Genomic DNA, 20,711 nt, shown 5'->3' with positions numbered 1-20,711 from the left:
AGATGGATCAAAGTAGGCAAGTATGGGAGGGGTGGTCAGAAACCCAATGAGAGCGGCAAACGCATGAGCCTGCTCTGGGCCCCCTGAGACTGGCGTGTTCTTCTTTAGGCGATCTGTTAAAGGCCGAGCAACGTCTGCGAAGTTTTTGATGAAATGGCAAAAGTAAGAACACAGGCCGACGAAGCAGCGTATGTCAGAAGCAGAACATGGCACAGGGAAACTATGAATATGCAAACTTTTCCCGGTCTTGTTGCACACCGGATGCCTTAACGAGGTGTGCCAACATGGTAATCTGATGGCACCTGAATTGACATTTTGTGCAGTTCAGTTGGAGGCTGGCTTTTCAGAAGACTGCAAAAATGGCAGCGAGTCGGGTAAGGTGGCTGTCGAAAGTGGGAGAAAAAACAATGTCGCCAAGATAACAGACAGGTGGTCCATTTGTAGCTTCGCAGAAGAGTCCATCATAAGTTCGAATGTCGCAGGAGCATTGCATAGGCCAAAGGTCATGACTTTGAACTGATATAAACCATCAGGCGAGACGAAGGCAGTCTTCTTGCAAGGTCCATTTCATCAACTGGAATCTGCCAGTAGCCAGATCGAAGATCAATGGACGAGAAGTGTTTAGCTCCGTGCGAGCAGTCGAAGGTATCATCGATGCATGGTAGTGGGTAGACCTCTCTTCGCGTGATGTTGTTTAAGGGGCGATAACGCAAGAACGCCAGGTACCATCTTTTTTTTTTTTTTTTTTCACAAAGACGACAGGCAAAGCCTAAGGGCTGGCTGATAACTCGATGACCCCTTTGCTGAGCATTTTGTCCACTTCTGATTGGATGACTCTACATTCAGCATGCGATACACGATAAGGACGTCGACGAATAGGATTCGTGTCTCCAGTGTTTATACGGAACAGTGTTGGTGAACAACAGATGGTTGGCCTAAAGGCCTGCGCCAAATTCAAAGATGGCACTGTATGATTCGAGCAGGAGAAATATGTCCATGGCCTGTGCAGAGGTGAGGTCTGGTGCAATCATTCTTGCGAAGTCATCCGTTAAGGAACCAGAGCTGTGAGCTGCAATTGGCGCTAATAAACTACTCTCCTCATTTAGACTCTCAATGTCAAATTCGGCAGTACTAGAAACTCTGGGATTCTCACCCGTGCTCTTGGGACAAAGGAACGACAACACAGTAGTGCAAACAATCGCAAGGGCATTTATTGCAGCTTTCATAGATCAATGCCTGCTAGCCGAGTCGCCATCCACAAGACATGCCGATGGACGCGCGACAAATCTAGAAGTCCGACTCACCGCGACCGGATGACGAATGAATATGTTCGCCCCATGCTGAACACCAACGCCTGGTCGTTCGCGCGTACTGTCACGCGAACGGTGGCGCGTTCGAAGGAGGCCATGCGAGACGATCTCGCAGAAGCATGGATCGTCGCATGTGCAGCAGGTCCGCGCCACTTGCCGACCCGCAGCTGAAGAGGAAGCGCCTTGTCTTTCCGCGCTGAAGTAACCCCGCCAGTAGGCGCTGTTAGCAGCGCAACACTCGTGCCATCTCTTGTACTGCGCCTGAACCAGACCAACTGCTGTGGGCATCACGCGGGCCATGCGGCGAAGCCGGATTGCAGGAGAGGGGACCTGAGCGGGAAAACAACATATCAGGGGACGCGTGAGAGTCGCGCATCCCCACAAAACGCTGGGCAATGCCAGCCGGAAGCACTTGAGGGCACAGGCTGAAATTCAAAAGCGGTAGAACAATGTCGTTATTAGTAAGTGTGACCACCGTATGCAAAACGGCAAGCTTCCAGTTCAAAAGCACGTCGACGATGGGACGAAGCACATATTCACTGTCAGGAACCTGTGGCTGTGCAGTCAGTGACGTAAGTGACTGGCTCAGGTGACAGGCGCACGTCGTGAAGCGAGCACAAGTGCAGTGGGGCGGTGCTACGCGCATCGGAGAGTTGAGGCAGTTCCAACTGAAGAAAGCCAGTTGCACAGTCGATGAGAGCAGAATGATTGGATAAAAAGTCCAATCCATGGATAACATCGTGAGGGCAGTTGTCAATCACAGCAAAGGGAACAGAAGTAGGGCAGCCGGCTATACTTAAACGGGCACTACACCTTCCAAGAACAGCCAGCACGCCGCTGTCGGGTACACGAAGCACTCGGGCAGCTGCTCGGGTGAGGACCTTCTATAAACGTCTACATAGACTAGTGCACATCACAGATACATGAGCTCCAGTGTTGACGAGTGCTTGGACAGGTATGCCGTCTATTTTAACGTCAATTACACTTCTCCTCGTGGGCACAGACAGTATTTGCTGCAGTAGTAGGCAATGCAGCACCACCTCCGAGGGCTGCATTTCTTAGTTCTCCGAAAGGGTGCAGCCAAAAGCCACAGGAGACGAAAGGCGACGTGGCTGTGGCGGACGGGAAGATGGGCGACATGTTTGCGGTGAACGAGACTGGCGTCTGCGCGGCGATGGTGAGCAACTGTACTACGTGTTCCTAGCAGAGTTGTCGGCGCTGTTAGACTCGGCGGTGGGCAAAACATTGCGGGCATCTCCATCAAAACGCCTTATGCTGGTCGGCGTGCGAGGTGTTGAGGGCCACGAGTTGCAACCGTATCGGGTGACATGACCAATGCGGCAACAGGTGAAGCATATTAGCTGGTCCTCCGCAGTTCCCTATTCGGTTGGGTTGCGATAACGCGGAGAGAAGCGTCGGGGTGGAGTGAAAATAGCAGAAGAGTGTTCATTGGCTCTGGCGTTGGCAACAGCACAGACAGAATGTAGACCAATGTTTTCAAGTTCCTGGCAAACAATGGCTTGTACGGGGGGAACTGAAAAAGAGGTAGCACGAGGGCTACGCGAACAGAAAGCTGCGGGCGCCATCAAGTCCAGTTCACATCGAACAATTCATGCCACGTCCTGTGATGGCAGCGTATGCTGCTGTGCGGGTCGATCTTCACATGGCGACGTTGCAGCAGTATTGGGAAGTCTGGCGAATGGTTGGAGGACGCGTTGGCTTTTGGCCTGCTCAATTGTCGGCACTCTTTGATGATACCATCAACTGTAGAGCAGCTTTTGCACATGTGCAGATTAAGGGGGGAGGCTACCCTTGGATACCAACTGTTTTGTTTATTGAGATATCTTAATGAAATTTTCAGGATAGACTCGCAGCAATAGCGTTAGAACTGCAAAATTTTATGCAGTTATATTCACTGGTTCTCAAGTTACAGCAATATGTCAGAATCGTGCATATGGTTTTTTGATTCCAGGCCTGGAGAATTTTAAAAAGGGGCTGCAACTGTGAAATTCACTATAATTCCCAGATGGATACCTCAGGGCAAGACAGAGCCCATTTTTTAAACTTCCTTGCTGAAAAATTTTAGCAGACCACCGAATTTAGTGTTGGTGATTAAGATTTTATCAATCAAATTTTGATTAAGTACCGTATTTATTCGAATCTAGGCCGATAGTTTTTTTCAAATAATCATGTTGCAAACTCTAGGGTCAGCTTAGATTCAAGGATTTTAAAAAATGCGCCAGTTTTTCATGGAAACTGCTAAATATGGTGCATAGCTAGTGCCATCTAGAAAAGTCAGTATCGCAGCTGCTACTAGCCATGCCAGTAGCCAACCGTACACAAGCGAGGTCGCCATTTTGACCTGTGTCGTGTCAGCCATATAGGTGTGCGGCGTGGTGTTATCATGATGGCACCAAGCAGGAGATGCCACTACAGTGCCGCTTTCAAGCGAAAAGTTGTGGTAGCCGCAGAGGCATCGTCGAAACTTCAAGCCGGGCGCGACTTTGGCATCGATGAGAAAAACGTCCGTCGTTGGAGGGGACAACGACAGGAGCTTTTTGCTTGCGCCGCAACAATGATGGCATTTAGCGAACCAAAGAAGCTGAAAGGCCGTCACCACGAAGTGGAGACAGTTTTGGCCGACTTTGTTCGGATGCAGAGAGCAGCTGCCCTTCCAGTGACAACAGAAGTGCTCCCAGCGAAAGCTAGGGAACTTTTGAGGGAGCGAGGCCAAACACCAAAGGATTTCAAAGCCAGCCGGGGCTGGCTTCAGAAATTCGTGAAGCGCTTCGGCTTCAGCCTCCAACGTCGCACTTCATCACCCAGAAGCTGCCAAGCGAGTTCGAAGAATAGCCAATAGCTTTTCAGCACTATGTGCTGCGAAAGAGAAAAGCGGCAGGCTACAACCTTGGGCAAATTGGCAACGCCGACCAGACGGCTGTGTATTTTGATATACCAGTGGCGTACACCGCGAATGAAAAGGGTGCCAAGGAGGTGAAGGTGTGCTCTGCGGGCTACGAGAAGCAGCGAGCAACTGTGATGCTGTGCTGCACAGCTGATAGACATAAACTCCCTCCTTATATGATATTTAAAAGGAAGACACTGCCTCGAGAATTTTTCCCAAGCAATGTCATTGTACGGGCAAATGAGAACGGGTGGATGATGGGTGCGATGGTGGAAGAGCGTGTTAACATTCTGTGGCGACGGCGTCCAGAAGCCCGTTTGACAAAGGACTCGCTTCTTGTCGTTGACTCTTACCGTGGGCACTTGACCGACAACGTGAAGGCTGCGCTCGCCCAAGTGAACACGGACCTCGCTGTCATAGCGGTTGGCATGACGCGCCAGTTGCAGCCACTTGCAAGCCACTTGATGTCTTCATCAACAAACCATTCAAGAATCGTCTGCGAAAATATTACATGGACTGGTTGACTGACAAAAACGGCAATGGGTCGCATCAAACGTGCAACGCTAGTGCTGGGCTGGGTAGCTGCAGTGTGAGATGACATCCCAGGTACTTTGATCGTGTGCACCTTTAAAAAGTGCAGCATATCTAATGTGCTTGACGGTACCGAAGATAGTGCACTGTTTGAAGGTGACAGTGACAAGGAACACAGCGACGAGTCTAGCAGTGACGACGACGTTGAATGAGCTCTGCACCTTCAGATTCAATAAATGCTGTTTGCATTTTGTGAATGCTGTCCTCACTTTTTTTGTTCGGCCTACATTCGAGGTAATATATATATATATTTTTGTTGGCTTCTGACTTTAGGGGGTCCGATTAGAATCGGGGTCAGCCTAGATTCAAGTCAATACGATGTAACAAATCACAGACACAATATATTACAAACATAGGCTTGTCTTGCCCTCAGAAATTTATTCAGATGCACAGTAAAAAAAAAAACTTAGGGAAATCTGATGAGTGGTTACAAATATGGCTGGAACAAGCAGCCCCACCAGCTAAAAAAAGTCATTTTGATAAAATGAGCTTTGAAAGTTTTGAGCACATATAGTGGTATTAAATGACTCTGCAGCGTAACTAAAGATGTCCTTAGGCACTCTCTTCTTTTTCCGCCTTTCCACCTTCTCTTGCTATCGCGTATTGGCCTTTTCCAAGCACAGAGAATCAGAGAATCTTTCTCGGCTACCAGTTGAATGGCCACGTGGCCAGATGTTAGCCCCACTGAGGAACATAGCTCTCGGGTGGCCCTGTGGCAGCCAGCATTATATCTTGAAAACTGCCTCATGCAGTGCCATCTCCACAGCAATCAGCGATGCATGCTGCTCTTTGGGCATCAGGGACCACAGCACGGAGTGAAATGATTCTGATGCATTCTGCGTCTTTGCTCCCAAGCAGCGTTGCAGAAGAGGAGCCTGTGAGAGGTGCTCATAAACAATTAGCAGTGCTTCTGCAACATATCCTGGAAGATGGTACCGATGCTTCGGAAGTGGCATACCATCACTCTCGCTGGCGTAATGACAACACCACGAGCCTGCACCCTCAGGCCACAAGTCGTGGTGAGGATCCTCATTCGTCGATGTCACGTGGTGGTACGATGACATCACTGCACGTTGCATTGCAGCCACATCGTTGGAATTGTTCCGTAGGGCCCAGCCATAATAATCGGTCAACTTGTTAATGAGGGCCTTTGTCAGCCTGCCCTTCCCTCCTAAAGCCTTGTCACTTTTCTGCACAAGGTTACGCAGTGCTGTCCCCATCCTTTTCTGGACGTGGTTCAGGCATTCCTCATTTGAAATGGGGACCAGTCCATAAACATTTTCTTGCACAGGGGCAGAGAAGGTGGCACTATCTCTGTGAGACACGAGCGTTGTGTAACGGAGATTGTGCTTTGGCACCGAACGTGAGAAAAGGATGACGGCTACCTCAACCTCCTTCCTCCCAGTCTTAGAGTCAGTGTTTTTCTGGCACACATGATCCTCCTGCCAGCTTGCGTAGCCTGGGTCTTCTGGCTTTGGTCCTACTTGGCAACCAAGGCACTGATTTGAGAAAACAATGGCATCCAAGATGAGGCCCGTATGATATTCGATCCTTGCACTAACTCCAATATGGGACGTGTGGCCACGCTTGTGCCATGTTCCATCAAAGTTTACTGTGATATCCCTGCTGAAATATAGATCCATTTCCTTGTAGGTGGTTTTCACAGCAGAAGCAGATTCTGCTAGAACTTGTCTATGCACTGCATCTGCGGTTCCCTGAATTTCTTCAAGCGCTTCTGAAAAGTCTTATGATGCAGGCCACCATGGGACACGTTCATCGCTGCCCAAATATCATTGAGGGCCGTTTGTCCCTTCCCTATCTGTTTTGTTGCCACAATGTCTCTTATATTCACGTCAAAGGCCATTGAGTCATCCTGACAAGTAGAACTCAATGAGCTTGCAACTACTCCACAACGTAAACATAGCAGCTCAAGCTTTGTTGCAAGTCCAAGTTGAACCTTCATCCCAGTCACGAAGCACTGCTCGCACGGGGTCCCGGATAGCAGGTTGCCTAGGGCATCGACTTGTGCAAGGATAAATTTTTCACCTTCACTTGTAGCGGTGGCAGCTTCAGGATCACACTCCATTGCTTGAAATTTTCGCTCCGTCGCTGACATAGTGCCAAGTCCTTGCTGCACAGCCGCATGTTTTTTATCCGCCGCCTCTTTCTCCTCACACGTCAGGAAATGTGTTTTCAGTGCACAATGGATGACGCGATCGCACTGTCCGAGGCAGATGTCGATGTGGAAGCCGCTGTCGATGAGCATGCAACACCAGGTGCACTCGTCACGACAAATTCTTGCGCTTGTGGAGCAGGAGTCACGTTGTTAGAAGCGTTGACACAACCACGCTCTTGCGTAGATAAAGCAGAAGCTGCCCCACAGGAACCATTGGTACAATCATTGTCGGTGCGCGGGCGAGCGGCGAGCTTCGCCCTGCGGGCGAGCTTCATAGAATGCTTCCTTGCACCGAACGCGTGTAGCGTCTTGAGTTTCTTTGGGCACATTGTGGCCGACCACACAACAATCGGCAGGCTAAATGCAATAACGGTCTTGTAAAGACTGTTGAAAATCGTCTCGTAAAGACGGTAGAAGCTTGGAGAATATGCGAACGGCTGCAAAGATAGACGATGGCGAGCGGAACACACAAAGGGTGCCAGCGATGGAGGAGCCGAAGCAGATGACGGCCAGACGCATTATGCAGGAGACCACTATGCTATCGCACACAGCAGCCAATGGGAGTCGCGGGCTCACCAAGCTCTCATGAGCCCTCCAATCATGAACGATTTACGCCGCCGCCGCGGTTGGTGGGAAAAAAAAAAGCACAAAACTGCATGAACAAAACACCAAAATGTTATCAGGGGAGCGCTGGAGAAAGGGTGTTCGCGCCACGTAAGGGTATTTTGAGCGCTCGCTCGCCGCTCGAGGGGTGCCGCGTCTTGTTGTAAACTTTATTTTAAATAGTTCCGCGATGAATTAGACGTTGATATTTACAGAAATGGTAGTTTATGAGACATACTGCCCGAATACGTGGTTTCCCAAAAATCAACTTTTTCGCAATTTTTTGGTTTTCAAAGGTCGCGTCCCCCCTTAAAGGTGTCGTCAGCAATTCCCTTCAGCTCATGCTCGACCTTCTCAGTTTCTGTCATGTTGTGAGCGGCTTTACAACAACAACAAAAAAAAAGCGCCAGCACGTCCCGGATGCACAAGACATAGGACTCTTGGGGGGGTTGGGCACGGAAGGCCAGTTCCTGCTTTGCAGCAATATTACGGCCGGCTGGTTAGCCAGACAAACCTGGCCAGACAAACAAGCCAGACAACTTCTCTTTGTATTGGTCCCATTTGGTTAGCTCCTCTTTGTGGTTTTCATACCACACCTTTGCTGTGCCTCTTAAGTAGAACAACAGGTTAGCTAGCATAAGCGTAGGGTCCCACTTGTTGATTGCACTCGTGCGTTGTACATAGCCACCCATTCTTCCACGTCAACGCCATTGGTCCTGAGGAAAGTTCTAGGATCCTTGGGTTGCACAATCACAACTGAAGTGGACAGCGAGGTAGCTGGTGACGGTGACATTGGAGGTGGCAATGACATTGATCCCGCGTGGTCACTGTCATTCATGGTGGGAACAGTGATGTGACGACTACTGCGGAGCTCCGTGTCAAGCCGTGTTACCCAGCAGCACCCACCAATATGTGGACAATATGGGGATGTTGGGAGTATAGACAAACTGTATTTACAATACAAGCAGTCAATGTAATTAAGATGGCTGACCAGCAACAACACGCAGCAGCGAGCGTCTTGCGATTTTCTTCTTCCTTTCTCTTCTTTTATCCTTCTGTAACAATATTTAATGACACAGTTTCATATACAGGCTGAAGCAAGCAAAAACCTCCTTTTGAATTTCGATAAGAATTACCATATTTTTGCACCTATAACCCTTACCAAAAATTTCTTTAAATAAACAGTAATGTTGGGGTGCAAATTATATGCGAATTTCGCCCTGAAGTGGGTTTCATGGCAGCACGAGCACACTGCTGTGCAACGACTCCTCAAGGCAAGATTCTCCGCCATTCAAAGTTTCGTTATCTCCTAGCGAATCCCGCCCTCTCCCCACACCTGTGGGTTGAAGCTCCCTTCACCCCTCTTTCATGTTCGCCCATTCTCGTCCACTTTACAGCTTGCCACTTTGCATTTAATAGTTAGCAAATCGTGCACACAGCGTCCGCAAACTCATACGTCACCCATTCTCGTGGTGCTTCCCCAGTCAGCACGAAGTGCGACGCAATATGGCAGTGAGCCAAGTTGGCGTATTTTCAGCTCCGTCACGTTCACTCCATTGTTGTTGCCCATGCGAGGGCTGCTCTTTCCATGCTGTCATTCTCTGTCATGTCAATGCTAGCTCAGAAGTGATCTGATTCACTTCATGTAGTATCCCATGACGGATTCATCCATGGTACTGTCTGGTGTGTGTATCCATCCAGCTTTATCAGGATCACCGAAGAATGGGGGAACAGAGTTGGTAGCCAAAGATATGACGTGAACGAGTCGTGCATCTGCGAGTGGAGACTGTTCTTTCAAAGATATGAGCATTATGTATGCAGTTATTTCCACGGATTATATGCATGAAGCTTTTTTCTCTTTCCCAGCTGTTGTAATTGGAAGTGCAGATTATACACGATGGCAAGTTATGCACAGAAAAATATGGTACGCACTTCCGTAAGAAGCAGGCTATCATTGCTCACGGTTAGCGGCGGTCGCCTGCGTAGTAATTACACTTTTGCCAGCCTGCTTGTAGTTGTTGTAGCTGTTGAGTCTTGCTAATTTCGATTAGTTTGGAACACAACTAGCCTGGAACCGTGTGGAACGTAAGGTCAGACCACACATACACTTGCCAGTGCGCTCTCACTTCTGGCTAGACGCCGTGGCAGACCGCTTCATAGTGAGCTAGTGACAGTGGTTGAAAATGCACAAAGCCTTCGCAATGTAAGGCATTGAAGAAGGAGCGGGAGCACTGCGAATGAGATCACAGGCTATCTTTGATAGCCAATTACTTCACTTCTGCTGCGTGCACTGAGGTAACTTTTGCTGTGAAATTTTTCTGAAATAGTCTAGTTTAATTACGAATGCATTTCTTTACTTTGATAAAAAGTGATTCAGGGCCCCTTAAAGAAAAAAGGTTAAGCTTTCCTGTGCAAATTACTGTGCAAACTAATGTGCAAATGAATAAGGGAAAAAAGTGAAAAACAAATTGAAGCATGCAGGGAAGCATGTATAACTTCCTGTACTCCTCAGGGCCATACAATCATTCTGCAGAGCGCAGTGTTGTAAGGATGACGTGGCAGTGTTGTCACATGTTGAGCATGGAGAAAGAGATTTGGACAAACTCTACCAGGATGGAAAGTTTTCTCTGAAGGCAAAATTAATAGACGCGCCAAGTTTTCAAAAGGTATTTTGCAAGGCTTATTCAAATTATGCTTCGAATGGCGAACAGCGAAAAAAAAAGTCGAAACGTGGTCATTTTCTGTTTTTGCCTGCACAGTGCCCGTGTTCACAAATTTACACTGCAAGTAATTAGTTACATGTAATTTGTTTAACTACGTGTAATACGTTTGATACAATTGTGTAATATAAAAAAAATGCAGACTAAGTGCTTTAACTTTCTCTCGTGTCATTTCTTTCATGCTACAGTATATTATGTTCACTGCAGACTTCTATGTAATGAATCATGTGCAATTAATTAATTGTCATTGATAACATCTGTAATCTTGTACTTGATAGATCACTTATTCTATGTGGTAATATTCAATGTAATCCAGTTACTTTATTTTGACTCAAGGTGTAGCCAGTGATGCAGCTTTGAGCACTTCAATTTGGTGGTAACTGTAGGACACCTGTGGTAATGCTCCGCAGCAACCTAGCAGCGGCATATATTCAAACAGGCAATCCCAGCCGGCTGTTAGTGACTGGAAACTGTTAGCGAACGGCAACAATTTGAAGGGCTACTTTTTGTCAAAGATTAAAAATTCCCAGAGAGCTGCAGTGAATGTATAAAGAGCTAGGTCAGATTGTTAAAGAGCTGCATTTGTGCAGTGTTAAACTTGTGAAAGTAGTAACGTAATAAATTATTGAAATCCAGGGTTTGACAGAGACCCGTCAGGTTGCGAAAAATTAATGATGGGAAATATAGAGCGCTGGGTGACCAATTGTTGAATTGGAAAATAAAAGAACAAGACGGCAAGGCTTTACCTGAAATCCTTTCATATCTAGACGATGGCGTGCACTCTCATTTGAAACTTGGGCAATCTGCCCCTCACTATGCATCCGATGCTTCTGTCGCATAATAAAGCATATATAACCAACCTTCACTTCATTCCCTTCATTGTTAACAAGGCTCCCATAGTGGGGATGAAACGTTAAAGAAAAAAAAAAAACGTCAATGATCGGTCGGCGCTCTATATTTCCTGCCATAATAGATTATTTTACAATAACTGTTGTGTCGCTTTCATGGGGCATTAATTGATCACTGTTATCAATTTTATCAATAACATTTGTAAATGAAGTCATTCCGATCATTTTTTTTTCTCTATGATGTGTAAAGCGTGATGTTCATTCAATACCAACTAGTCCTTTTTTTCTAAGCCTGTCTATAGCACGTACTTGCAAACTTTCTTTCTCCTAGGCAAAGGAACCCAGAGCCTTCAGTTTACTTACGAAGAGAAGGAGCAGCTTCTAAGGGTGCGCAAGCCAGGTGTCAACGTCGCCGAGAAATGGACGCTCAAGATTCTTTCATAGCCTTCGAAGCCACCATGTGTTGTGTGCAGTGGAAGTGCTGTCCACATTTCCCATTAACGAAACGCTTTGTCCTGAAATGGCAGTTTTCTTTTTTTTCTTCTCTCCCCATGAACATGCTTGCCCCCACTTTATTTTTTTTAAGAAGATCAACATTTCAGCATTATATGACACCATTCCTCTTTGCGCGTATTTTAGGAAAGGGTAAACCAAGTTGGGTAATGGGGACACTTGTCTACACACAGACACACACACACCGGCCCCATTGTAAATAACCACAGATGTGACATGAAAGTTTTACTTGGCTTGTAGCGTCTCGGTGATGAAAGCAGAGTGAATGATGTATACATTTATATATATATACATATACTGGTATTTGCGAGTGGCTTTTTACAGCACTGCACTGTGTACACCGAGGGCAGATTTCGGTGGCTGTCTTCGTTCCTTTTTTTTTTTCCCAGATTTTCTAGACCTCTTTTTTAGACTTGAGTTACAGTCTTTGCCTTTACGCTGTGCGTTTTGAAACTTAGTTTTTAAAAGTTCAATAAACACAATGTCTTTTGCACTTGCCTTCTGCTATATTTATAGGAGGTATAGTTTTTGATCATGTGTAATCACACATTCACGTAAATGTTCTCATCTGCATCTTGGTCCTGCATATAATCCGTGGCTTGATTCTAACCTGTGGAAAATGAAAAGTATAATGTATGCTTGTACAACTAGCACAAATACAGTTAAACATCAATATAATGAACTTCAGTATATTAAATTTTTGATATAATAGATGTATTTAACTTAGTGTAACTTCTTTTCCATACAACATCATCCATTTAGAACCCCAAAGTAACTGTTTATATACGATTTCATTATAACGAAATTTCACTGCCGCCACAAAGGAATACAGAGACAATAAATGGCAACTTCCACGGACGAAGAGGTTCAAATGGTTGAATTACATATGGCTGCTTGCAAATGCACCTCTCAAATCTTGTGTTGCACCACCAAGAGCGACCGCTGAAGCGAAGTAGTGTAATGTTTCGTATAAAGTTTATGTTATTGATAAGGTCATATCGTGCCCCGCTTTGGTTGCGATTGAAAGCCTGTGAGGGTGAGCTGGGAAAGATGGCTTGATAAGCGCCTTCTGCCTGCGTGATGAGCAAGGGGAAAGGCAGGGAAGGGGGGTGCAAGCTCTTGGTAACGCGATCATGTGCACGCCAGTTGAGGGAGAGGGGGAGCAGGTCGGCATGCGTCTCCTTTTCTAGTGAAGCCGTGGCGGCGCATGGCTGTCGGTAGCCTGCACGCCCTGTTTTAGATGTAATCTGCCCCATGTGCGAAGAGTGAGTGTGTCGAGTGGGACATCCTGCATGCTGCCTTTCTGCATGCTTAGTGTTGTAGATTGCATAAAATCCCGTTTCCGAGACACGTTGAAGCGAGAGGCAGAGCAAGCATTCGGCTCTCTGCTGCTGGCATTTTTCATGATAGCGTCGTCTCAGTGCGGGTGACACTATCAGTCGGGGGGGTGGAGACGCGAAGACGTGGCTGCATGACTTCGCTTTGTACCCCCAATTTGAAGATATCACCTACACGGCATGAAACCGTATCTTTCATTGCCGATTCTCAAATTCATCAGAATGAATCTTTTCTCATTCAGATTTGCTTTTTTTCGATTGCCTGATAATTCGGAAAATTTTCGGCCACCTTCCATGTAACAAATATATATAGGTGACTGGACTTATTTGCACAAAAGGTCGAGTCTCAATACAACGAAATTTCAACACGACGAAACACATTATTGATTTTACCGACTTAGTTATACAGAGGTTTAACCGTACTAGCTTCAGACTACTGAAATGCTTGGATCTTCATGTAAAATAGGATCACACAGCTATTGACTCAAAAGGAAACCTCACTTGCCATTTTATGTGCTTATGCAGCACCGCTGTCAATGGTGTAATATGAAGATCAGTGCCATGTAGCTGAACCACAAAACAATTTGTGTGAACTCTCATGTTTGGGTGTCTGATTGCGTAAGTAATGCGAGTGAAAATGTCGTACTGCATTCAACAACTGTCATGTAGGATTCAACTTATAAAATGAACTATTCATAGTTCTACTTTTCTTTAATTGTAAACAGACTTTGCTTTTCATTTAAAGTTCAGGGCAGAGTTTCATTTTAATATGCGATGCAATTTTTCACTAGCAGTTAACTAACTGGCCTTGACTCGATGTTGCCACAAAATTTGACATTGAAGCTGGAAACCTTATGCAATGTTGTGTGTATGCTATTGTGCATACTTATTGGTCGTCCCAGAGTTCCCCAGAGTGTCCCGTATACATAAATGTGGTCTGTCTTTCAAGCTGGAATGGTCGTCGTGAATTTCTCGCTTCAATGCAGCATTATGCTGCCTCTGTATCAGGGTTGCATTCAGAAAGCGTACTCGTCCCATATAGGAATGGCTGACGCACCTACGTGTGACTCCTACGAGAGCGAAAAAAAATACTGAGCACTTCCTGTACTTGTTATGACATCCAACACCGCCCTCTTCAGACATCGTTAAGCTGACTAGGCTGGAGACCATCTTCAGTAGCCAAGATTCTTGGACCGTGGCTGTGCATGTTCCTGACGCAGAAAACAACAAAGGCGTTGTTGCAGTACTAGAATTAAGTCTGCGACCGTTTGTTGACTTGATGTGCTCCTTCAAGTCTACACAATTAGCCATGTGGAGAAGTACGCATACAGAATACGTGGAAAACAAGCCAGGATCTCGTCCTGGTCAACATGGAAGACATCAGAACAAAAAGCCCTTCATGAGCATCAGGAAGTTTGGCCAATTCCATCAGTCAATTAGGAACAAATTAGCTTTATGCATCTGATTACGTTTGGCTAGTTTTGTGTAAGATCATGTCCCAATTAGCTGTATGACTATGTTCATGATACCACGGCTCCATACACTATGTACGGAATGATTTGGAACAGCAGCTATACAGTTAAAATTTCTTCGTCGCGCAGAAGTTCTCGTGCAGGCTGCATTCATGTGGTTATTTACGACGCCTTTGTGTCGCGGGAAGCTTCGATTGTTTCGTGGCGCCGCAAGCGGTTTATTTACCGCTCCGCCATGCGTCAACCTTGAGAGACAGCAGCTGCTGTCAGGCCGGCTGCATCAGAGCTGCACGTTGTGCGAGCCTGCGAGCTGTGTAGATGTAAGGTAGGTGTTCTGTGATGTAAGTGTGGTCACCGTCAGCGGGCAAGTTCTTCTAAGCACACGCATCGCTGCTTCCGTGCATCGCGCCGAGTCAGCGGAGCATGTTTTGTGTCGTCGTACACAAGCGCGCCGCGCTAACTACGCGTTGTGAAAGGGTTGTACCCTGCGGCACGGAAAGGTCTCGTAGTCGACAGAAAAACTCGCTCCGAGTCGCTCTCCGGAAGGATGCCTGGGTATTTGCGGGTAAGTACACTAACAGTTTCCTCACTTGGCATATTCTGATCTGTGGTCGACAGGTTTTATTGTTAGGTGCAGGATTCAGTGAGTACAACCAACGTCAGTGGAACATCCGTTACTTTGCACAACTTGGTGATGTCGTGCCGGTTGACGAGAGTGTTTCAGTTGCCTTTTAAATGTCAGTCAGTGTCGCCGTAAGGTGGTATTGTGAGCTATGCTATTAATGGTTATCGGGGAGTGCGATTTGTCGTGGTTTTTGAAGTCCTGTGAAGGATAGCCTTGTGTAATGCACATACTTGGCTCAGCCGAACGATGTGATAACTTTACTGGATGTTCAGTGCCCCAGATGTCCTGCAGTGAATTAGAGTTTCTCTATAAACTTTACAGCGATTCTCATCAACCGCAACCGGAAATGCATCTCGACGTTTCTATGCGTTTTCATGTGTACAAGTCTGCGCCAATTAACTTTCCATTTTTCCGACAGGAAATTAGAGGTTTGCATAGATGACGAGGGATGTGCACTGCGTTGCACATTCGACAAGCATTTTAATGACTGAACGTTACGAGACGTTCACACAGACCCGTTTGAAATCCCGCCCTAAACAACACGGTCACGGGTTCGCACGAAACAAGCATAAACAACGCCGCGCACCCATTTTTATTTGTGGTTGATGCGTATTCGAAGAGTACTAGAATGCGGTTGAGTGAAGCGAGCGGCTGGGGCGGCGCACGCTTTGCAGTGAGGCGCGCGACGACGAAAAATACTGTGGTGGCGCTGCGATCGAAGTCGATTGGGCCGTATCAAGGTCGTGCCGTTGGAAACTGCTGGCGATTCTGCTCGGCGGAGTCGTTCGTACCGCTTCGCGCGCTGCTGTTTATGATCAGACCGCTCAAATGATGTTTATAATTGGGTATGACATGTATTTATGCCTTAGGAATAGACCTCCTTCTTTCTCTTCATTTCCTCTTATTTAATCTTTATTTACTTTTAATGCCGCTCGGTGACTGTGCGTGCATTGCGGCCGCAGTGTCGGTTTTCATTCTGTTATTGTACGGTTCCCTTTGGAAAACATATTTTTCTTGTTCTTCAAGCGGTATTTATCTCTCGTGTCTATTTTTGCGCATACAGTTTTTCATCAGTAGGTCTTGCGTCACGCAGACGCAAAAAAAAAAAAAAGAACGTGTAAGCTTCCTGCTTGTCTCTTCGAACAAGTAAAACATATCGGCCCCATACGGCGGCGCCCTGTACTCACATTTACGGGAAGTATTCTTATAGAAAAACTCCATTGCAACATTTTCCGTTCGTGCTTCCGCCTTCCTCGCGTCACAGAACGCCGCAGAGTAATCTGCACTAGTTCTTTTATTGCGGTCGGCACTTGGGCGCCGAAAACAGTTTTAGGTAGCGATTGTATATGCTAATCTTTGGCCCGCAAGCCGTGTGAATTTTTTTGTCCAGTCCATTCTTAACAACAACAAAACTCGGTGCCTTTCCACTCTGTGAGAATGACCAGTGAAGCTGTGTATATATGTAGGCCCCTAAATGGCGAACTGCATCTCCGTCGCGGGTTTACCCTGCGTTGCACTATCTTCGGGATTTTTTTATACCGCGCAGTCGATAGTGGGGAAAGTAGCCCTTATCAGCTTCGCTCTAAAAAAAAAGTAAACAGAAAAACAAAAGGCGGCGCGGTAGATTAATTAGTGGCTGCATAGTGAATATGGCGTTGCGCTGCTAAACTCGAGCTCATGGGTTCAAACCAGGTCGCGGAATTCGATGGCAACGAAATGGAAAAACACTCGTGTATTTCTGTTTAGGTACACGTTAAAGAACCCCTGGTGCTGAGAACTGAACAGGGTACCTCATAAGCATATCGCCAGACGTAAAACGCTAGAATTTGTTTAATTTAAAAAGAAAACGAGAGAAAAAGAAGGCAGCTGCGTCCTTTGGCTTTTGCTAGCGGTGTAAGCGAAATAAATTATTCTCGAGTCTGATTTCTGAGAAAAACGTGTTACGCTTATCTTATGTTTCATACCTAAATGTAATGCCGTTCCCGATTGTACATCCGCTCAACTAAGCTTCTGGAATATAAACGGCTGTTCAGTTATCCAGTGCACTATCGTAAGGACAATAACGAAGCATTTAAAAGCATTTAAAAGAATGGCATGCCTCACATACACGTAGAGTCATTTGTAGATCTGCTGTGTTCGTTGAAGAAGATAAGTGTGGTACCACATTGGGCACCCAGTTTTAATGAATTGCAGTCTTGCAGAGATGGTTGCGACCGTCAAAAAAAAAAAAATGGTTTCCTTGCCTGAATAAAGTTTGCAGATTGAATGACAGCTAGGAACTTGTTTAGCAGAACCGATTAGCACCCGTGCATTAATTCACTCAGGAACTGGTGCGCCTCTGCGCAACAGCCACGACTCTCCAGCAGCGCAATCATTCGGAATAAGAGTTCTCACTTGCATCGGCCCCTCACCTTCGAGACTTCAAAAGGTCTTTTATGCGTTACATTCGAACACAAACAGGTATTCAATAATTTTTATAGTGAATTCTGAAGTCGAATACAATCTGAATGGTAAATACCATTCGATTAGACTACATTTCTACTTCATTTCGCCTGCTGGCACGTTGAAAGAGATCGCCCGACAAGCCACGGAGATTACTTTGGTAAAGACTTCCTGGTCTTCCCGATTCAGTCTGAGTACATAGGTAATATCTTGTCCCTAACACTGTTTTTCATATTAACGTCCAATAATTGCCTCGATTCCTTTTCTCCGAAACCCGATTGGTTCACGTACGGATTGTGCAGCTTTTGAAAGAAACACGCTTATTCCGGCCAGGAGTTCTCACTTTTTCAATTAGTGCAGTTAGAATATTTGGTAATTGTTCACTTAGGTACATGTCGCGGATATATATGTCTATGTACCCTTAGATTTACCTAGAATGCATTAGATGCATTGGTCATCTGCATCTCTTCACGCCACGGAGTTAATAAACCTGGTTTATTTCACTATAATACTGTTTTCTTTTATCATTGTCCCAGATCAGTATTCCACCAACAAGAAGAACGCGTAAAATGACACGATATCAATAAAATTTTCTTAGGTAGCTTCATGTTGTAGATAGGCGGCTTCTGTGGCAAAAATAACGTGTTACTTCTTGGAAACTGCGTTAAAAAGAGCACTTTACCTGGCTAAAACTACAATTGATACCAGCCGACAAGAGTCGATGGCGCACCAAAGCAAGTAAAACCGTAAAAAATTTTACTGCACAGGTTTTTTTGCGAGAGAAACTGGCGTCCGCCAGCGTCCGCGCAACGAACGCGCGCTTGCTAGCAGACGGCGCACTTGACGACAGAAAAAAATGAAGACGTCATGTTGCATAACCCATGCCTCAAATATTTATACGTAGCAAAAAGGTGGCAATGTAAATTGGCAGTTGAAATGAAGCACCATTATAAGAGCGTACTCGTTTAATCGGTCTCAGCGCCCGCAGCGAAATTACGTTGAATATGCCGCGAAGCGCGTCTCCGCCCCAATCCAGTTCGCTCGCAGCGCCTTCGCAAGATTTTTCCACACGCGGCGCCTCGGAGAGAAAGCGCCGCTCGGCCCACTCGACCACAGTCTATATAGTACACTTCATAAAGTTTCGTATGGTACACTCTCATAGAGTTTCTCACGTACACTCTAATACTATTCAAGGTAATTTGCATAGAGTTTCGTACAGTAATTAGTAACTTTTACTATTCTGTTAGGATTAATGAGAGTACCGCGCATCGACATCGACTGGTCTGTTTGCGACATAGAGTTTTCTACAATATTACTCTATGGTTTGCGACGTGTCAAGCAGCGCTCGTTGCGACAGGTTTCGGCGCACATTGTTAACGGCGCCTGGCGGCGACAACGCGAGTTTCGCGATGAGCCCATTTTCACCGGCGGCGATCGCTGGCGTCGTCGTAGCGTCTGAAGGTTGGCTCCGCCGCATGCCAGTGGTGAGACTCGGTCGAGCCCCGCGCGGCGTCTTGGATGGTGCGCGATGTGCTGATGCCGAGACCGTGCCGCAGCATCGTGATACAGGATGCCCTACGAATACCAGAGCAGGAAAGGGAGGCGCCTAGCTGTCTACCGAGTGAGTCCCGCCGTCTCCGCTGCGGCAGCACTCTTTTTTATTCTCTCTGTTTCCTCCGGAAAGTTGACGTGACCGTAATGACACGACCTAATCGCGCACTGCAGGATGCGTTACGTTGCCTTGTACTGGTGTCCGACATAATTTACGCAAACGCGGGCTACCAACGTCCACGAGCTACTTTTGGTGGATACTGCAGTGCGACCGTGGACACGCCTTGCCGAGGTGGACGTGCCAAAAAAAAAATTCGCGCCTCGCCTGAGCTGTCGTCCTATTTTTGTAGGCCGCTGTCACATGGTGTCCGAGTCAACGGTTGGCTGGAGAGATGCACGTTGTCCTTTAATTATTACGGGCATGACTAACTCGATGGCGACGAGGCGCTGTCGTTTTGGTGAGGTGACAGTGGGGCAGATTCAGAACCAACGGTGTCGCTTTAAATGCTAGCACCACCGATAGGGAGATTTTGACATCTGCAAAATGCATTACATTATTGTTCTTACCAGGCAGCTTTGCAAGTGCATTGCCAACAGAGTTCGTTGCAGTTATATTTGGCACAGTCTTTTGTTGCCGCTTGAGCACCGTTCGTAAAACATTTGCCACGCCTTTGACCCATTGAGTGAGTTATGTCTTAGAAAGGGGTGATAAATATCGGCATTAAAAGAGAAATCGCCTAATCAACGGTAAATGCTTTAAAATACTGCGGATTGCAGTGCCCGTTAAGGGTATACGTGTGAATACAATATACGATAATTCAAGGGCGCGTGCAAGACAAGCGCCGGAATTAATGTTACTTGATAAAAGGCCGGGAAACGTACACGGGGAAGAAAAAAAAAAGAAAAGCGAGCAAACTTTAACGCAGTCTCTCAACAAGCCAATTTTAGCTGCGAAAAATAATGCCAATGTCTCAACTAGGCGAGCCTGCCCTAGTTACCTTCTTTCCAGCCTGTAGCCGACCGTGGTGTTGATTAGCCCCCAGTAATGTTATACGTGCATGGTATTTATATACGTGCTTGCTAGACCGTGCCTACATTTCGTTCGCGTTGGCGGCGAACCATTTTATGACAGCTTTCCTACGTTTCTTGTTGCGCATATTCGTGACCACTGTGGCCTGAGCGAAGGTCTCCACAGGCATGCCTGAAACGTGAAGGCAGGTGTTCACGTCGACCGAGGTCTGCTACGTTTGACATGTCCTTATTTATAGCGGCCACTAAATCGTCATATGTGCTTCCATGGAATGCCGCGCTTCGTCATTGCAAGCTAGCGCCTGTTTTTTCGTTTGTTTGTTTTTTCACGAAGCGCAAGTCAGACGAGTTGCGCGCAGTTGTATTCGTTGTGCAAGCATTGGGAAGCGTCTTCCTCATACGCCGCTGAAGATGGTGGTGCGTTACAAAGATATTCCTGCAGCACATATGCGCGCACATGCGATATACAGCACTTTTCGGCTCTGCACGCGCAGCACGCATGCTTGCTTTCAAAGAGCGGATGTTGTGAAAGTGACGGCTAGACGGGTGCACGCATGAGCGCACGACGAGGCGAGAGAAAGCGAAAGTC

At 46.6% G+C, this 20,711-nt stretch overlaps 2 protein-coding genes and 1 long non-coding RNA gene across 19 annotated transcripts in view; 2 read left to right on the top strand and 1 right to left on the bottom strand.

The window, feature by feature from the left end:
* The window catches only part of GCS2alpha (glucosidase 2 subunit alpha), a 118,275-nt gene extending 106,116 nt beyond the window's left edge, over window positions 1-12,159 (top strand). For all 14 annotated transcript variants that reach the window (XM_070521582.1, XM_070521580.1, XM_070521578.1 and 11 more), the window contains one exon: window positions 11,485-12,159. In XM_070521582.1, the coding sequence (XP_070377683.1) occupies window positions 11,485-11,597 (113 nt within the window). In that variant the 3' untranslated portion in view covers window positions 11,598-12,159. The remainder of the gene's footprint in view (window positions 1-11,484) is intronic.
* A 5-nt stretch (window positions 12,160-12,164) lies between these two features.
* On the bottom strand, window positions 12,165-20,134 carry LOC139047676 (uncharacterized). 2 transcript variants are annotated; one of them, XR_011507316.1, is made up of 3 exons: window positions 20,092-20,134; window positions 18,912-19,117; window positions 12,165-12,276 (listed from the first exon to the last, which is right to left on the bottom strand). It is a non-coding gene; the product is annotated as an uncharacterized lncRNA (long non-coding RNA). The 2 variants fall into 2 exon arrangements; XR_011507317.1 differs by having other exon boundaries at window positions 18,968-19,117.
* LOC135916480 (calpain-B-like) overlaps window positions 14,858-20,711 on the top strand; it is a 147,507-nt gene continuing 141,653 nt past the window's right edge. Inside the window, exon 1 of one of the 3 annotated variants that reach the window (XM_065449871.2) lies at window positions 14,858-15,040. In XM_065449871.2, the coding sequence (XP_065305943.2) occupies window positions 15,023-15,040 (18 nt within the window). In that variant the 5' untranslated portion in view covers window positions 14,858-15,022. Of the gene's footprint in view, window positions 15,041-19,022; window positions 19,164-20,447; window positions 20,540-20,711 lie in introns of those variants that run through there. The other 2 variants (XM_065449868.2, XM_065449861.2) reach the window with 2 other exon arrangements.

Source organism: Dermacentor albipictus, chromosome 7, assembly GCF_038994185.2.
Source record: "Dermacentor albipictus isolate Rhodes 1998 colony chromosome 7, USDA_Dalb.pri_finalv2, whole genome shotgun sequence".
NCBI classification, from domain to species: Eukaryota; Metazoa; Arthropoda; class Arachnida; order Ixodida; family Ixodidae; genus Dermacentor; species Dermacentor albipictus.
This window is presented reverse-complemented; position numbering and strand designations above follow the sequence as displayed.